Here is a 3,465-nt window from a genome sequence, read left to right as displayed (position 1 = left end):
TCCCCCTCCCTCAGCTCCCCCTCAGCCTCTCCTCTCCCTGGGCCTTAGCCTTCTCTCCTCCAAGGTAACTGTTGGTTTCTCGCGGCCGCCGCCTCCCTCACGCTGCACCCCCGACTCTTGCACCGAGTGGTGCCCCCTGAACAGGGTTTCCGAGAAAACTATGCCGGCGTCTTCCACTTCCAGGTAAAGCTCGGTTCCTCTGCTCATGCCTCAGTTTCTCCAGGTGACATGGTTTCATAGTTGACGTTGTTTCTTTGGGGCTGGAATTTTGGACAGGTACAGCAAGGTCAGGGGTCAGCGCTGGGCCCAGACGGGTGGGGGTTGGAAGCTGAGCCAGGCCCTGTCCCTTCCCCACCAGCTCTGGCAGTTCGGCTGCTGGGTGGACGTCGTGGTGGATGACAGGCTGCCGGTGCGTGAGGGGAAGCTGATGTTTGTGCGCTCAGAACAGCGGAATGAGTTCTGGGCCCCCCTTCTGGAAAAGGCCTATGCTAAGTAAGGACCCCCCTACTTGCCCCGGCTGCAACCCTACATCCCAGCCAGCAGACCCCGGCCTCATGACAGCCCCCAGAGCCCCTCCACTTCTGGGATCTTCTAGATGCCTTGCTAAGGGTTCCAGACCGAGTCACAGCCCCCGAGACCCTAATGCATACCACCCCCTGAAGCCCTCCAAATGGCAAACTCCTTCCTCCACCAACAGGTCACACAGGACATTCTTAGAGACCCACCACCACCAGAATCGTATAGGTCCCTTGGGAGACCTGTAATCTCAGACAGTCTCTCCTGGTCCACTGAGAAACCCAAAGCACTCCCCAAATATTGGGTGGAAGACCTGGGACCCTCGACTCTTTGCTTTTCCCCATCCTGTGGATCTGAAATCCCTGACAAGCCCCGTGGGGATTACCCCAAAGGGAGACATCAACCTCCCAGAGACCCCAGGTTTCAGGCAGCCCCCAGGGTGCCCAGAATTCTGCCTGAGCTCTCCTGACACCCCCAAATCACTCAGTCCTGGTGGCCCAAGCACCAAGGCTTCTAGGTATGTCACAGTCCCCACCTCAAGAGTTTGCAAATTTTCGGAATAGCCCCTGGGACCCCACACCCTGGGACAGAGTGCCCACATCCCAAGATGCTCGCACATGCCTCAGGCACCCCCATGCCAGACCTGCTCCCACAGGCTCCACGGCTCCTATGAGGTGATGCGAGGCGGCCACATGAATGAGGCTTTCGTGGACTTCACAGGTGGCGTGGGCGAGGTGATCTACCTGAGACAAGACACCCCAGGCCTCTTCTCGGCCCTGCGCCACGCCCTGGCCAAGGAGTCCCTCGTGGGTGCCACTGCCCTGGTGAGAGTCAGACTCCCATGGAGACCCCACCAGGACCAGTGTGGAGGGGGGGGGCATTCCATGCCCTCCTCTCTTTCACTGGTGGCTTATGCTCTTTCACAAATCAAACATGGGCAAGTTGAAAGGATATTTATTTGCTCTCATAATGAATGAGCTTCAGGCACAGCTGGATCCAGGTGCTTAGCAGATATTGTGAATGTGTTTTCTATTCCTGGTTCTACTTCTGGGTTAGCTTCACTCTCAGCCAGGCTTTCCCTTCATGGGCCCCAAAAAAGCTCCCACAGTTACCTCCCACCGCCCCAGAGCTGAGAAGGAAAAGTACCTCTTCTGAGAACCTCGGCAGAAGTCCAAGATAGATATTCATGGGCTCAGCTTGGGTCACATGTTCATCTGTGACCCAATTACATGCTCATTCATTCACTGAGTCAGTCTAACTCAGTGATGGCGAACCTTTTGAGCTCGGCGTGTCAGCATTTTGAAAAACCCTAACTTAACTCTGGTGCCGTGTCACATATAGAAATTTTTTGATATTTACAACCATAGTAAAGCAAAGACTTATATTTTTGATATTTATTTTATATATTTAAATGCCATTTAAAAAAGAAAAATCAACCAAAAAAATGAGTTCGTGTGTCACCTCTGACACGCGTGTCATAGGTTCACCATCACTGGTCTAACTCATTCACTCATCCATTTACTTAACCCTGTTCTCTCTCAGTTGCCCACTTGCTCTGTCTTATGTTTCTCTGCCTCCTTCTGTCTCCCTGTCTATTCTTTATCTTTCTTTGTCTCTAGGCCACTGTCTCTCTCCTCTTCCATCTGTGTTGTCTCTTGTCTCCATCTCGCTCTCTCTGCTTCCTCGCTCCCCTTCACTCACCAACTCCCGCCTCCCCTCGGAGCCCTGTGTCATTCAGCTGGGTGCTCTGAGAGGAGCACTCCCCAGTCCCCGGCTGCAGCCCCGAGTCCCAGCCACATACCCGAGACCCTCTGATGGGACAAGGAGCAGAGGAGGCACAGATGAGAGGGAGGGTCCTGACCCTCAGTGTGGCCTCACCGTCCTATCCTCTGCCCAGAGTAATCAGGGCGAGTACCGCACAGAAGATGGGCTGGTGAAGGGACACGCATATTCAGTCACGGGCACGCACAAGGTGAGCAACCCCATGGGGGGCTGGCAGAGGGTGTCCAGGCACCCACAGGCCGGTCAGGCAGTGACGCTGTTCCCCTCAGATGTCACTGGGCTTCACCAAGGTGCGGCTGCTGCGGCTACGGAACCCATGGGGCCGTGTGGAGTGGACCGGGCCCTGGAGCGACAGGTGGGATGGATCTGGGGTGGTGGGAGGGCTTGGCCCCACCTGCCTATCCCTCACACCCTGGTCTCCCCAGCTGCCCACGCTGGGACGTGCTGCCCCCGGAGTGGCGAGATGCCCTGCTGGTGAGGAAGGAGGACGGTGAGTTTTGGTGAGTAGGAGAGGCCCTGGCAGGGCGCAGGGAGGGGCCAGTCCTGCTTGAAGGGTCCTGGCAGAGGTTCACGGGGAGGGGTCATAAAGGGAGACACTGTCCATGTGAGTGGTGATTTGGGGACGAGCTTCAAGCTGGGGGAGAGAGGACGATTCGTAGTAACATTAGGGAGCCTGGGAGGCATAGTAACCTCTGGGAGGTTGAGGGGGAGAGAGAATATTCAGAGCAACTGAGGGGTCTTGGTGACGCCTGGGCATTTCTTGAGATTTGGCAACACTGAGGGGCTGAAGGACATCTGCTGGTAATTGAGAGGCTGAGGGTCTTGATATTTGTGGGCCGAAAACAATTGGACAATCTTTGAGGGGAGTTGGTGATCTTGGCTATTCGTGGGGCATTTCTGAGGACTCAGAGAAATCTGGGGGAGCTGGGGGGCTCAGGGATTTGGGGGTCATTCTGGAAACATACTGGTTGGTCATCTGCAAGGTACTTGGCAATACTTGAGGAGTCTGGGCGCCGTGTGACCTGGGGGTGGGCAGGTGTGACTTCCGGCCGCTTTCTAGGATGGAGCTGCAGGACTTCCTCCGCCACTTCAACACCGTCCAGATCTGCTCGCTGAGCCCGGAGGTGCTGGGCCCGCGCCCGGCGGGAGGCGGCTGGCACACCCACA

General features: G+C 56.2%; 1 protein-coding gene across 1 annotated transcript in view; it reads left to right on the top strand.

Moving 5' to 3' along the window:
• CAPN12 (calpain 12) overlaps positions 1 to 3,465 on the top strand; it is an 11,853-nt gene that overhangs the window by 1,435 nt on the left and 6,953 nt on the right. The window contains exons 3-9 of the mRNA XM_015562425.1: positions 65 to 183; positions 359 to 492; positions 1,172 to 1,340; positions 2,414 to 2,488; positions 2,568 to 2,653; positions 2,724 to 2,798; positions 3,359 to 3,454. Coding sequence (XP_015417911.1) covers positions 65 to 183; positions 359 to 492; positions 1,172 to 1,340; positions 2,414 to 2,488; positions 2,568 to 2,653; positions 2,724 to 2,798; positions 3,359 to 3,454 — 754 coding nt within the window. The remainder of the gene's footprint in view (positions 1 to 64; positions 184 to 358; positions 493 to 1,171; positions 1,341 to 2,413; positions 2,489 to 2,567; positions 2,654 to 2,723; positions 2,799 to 3,358; positions 3,455 to 3,465) is intronic.

This window comes from Myotis davidii, unplaced genomic scaffold (genome assembly GCF_000327345.1).
Source record: "Myotis davidii unplaced genomic scaffold, ASM32734v1 scaffold1618, whole genome shotgun sequence".
NCBI classification, from domain to species: domain Eukaryota; kingdom Metazoa; phylum Chordata; class Mammalia; order Chiroptera; family Vespertilionidae; genus Myotis; species Myotis davidii.
This window is presented reverse-complemented; position numbering and strand designations above follow the sequence as displayed.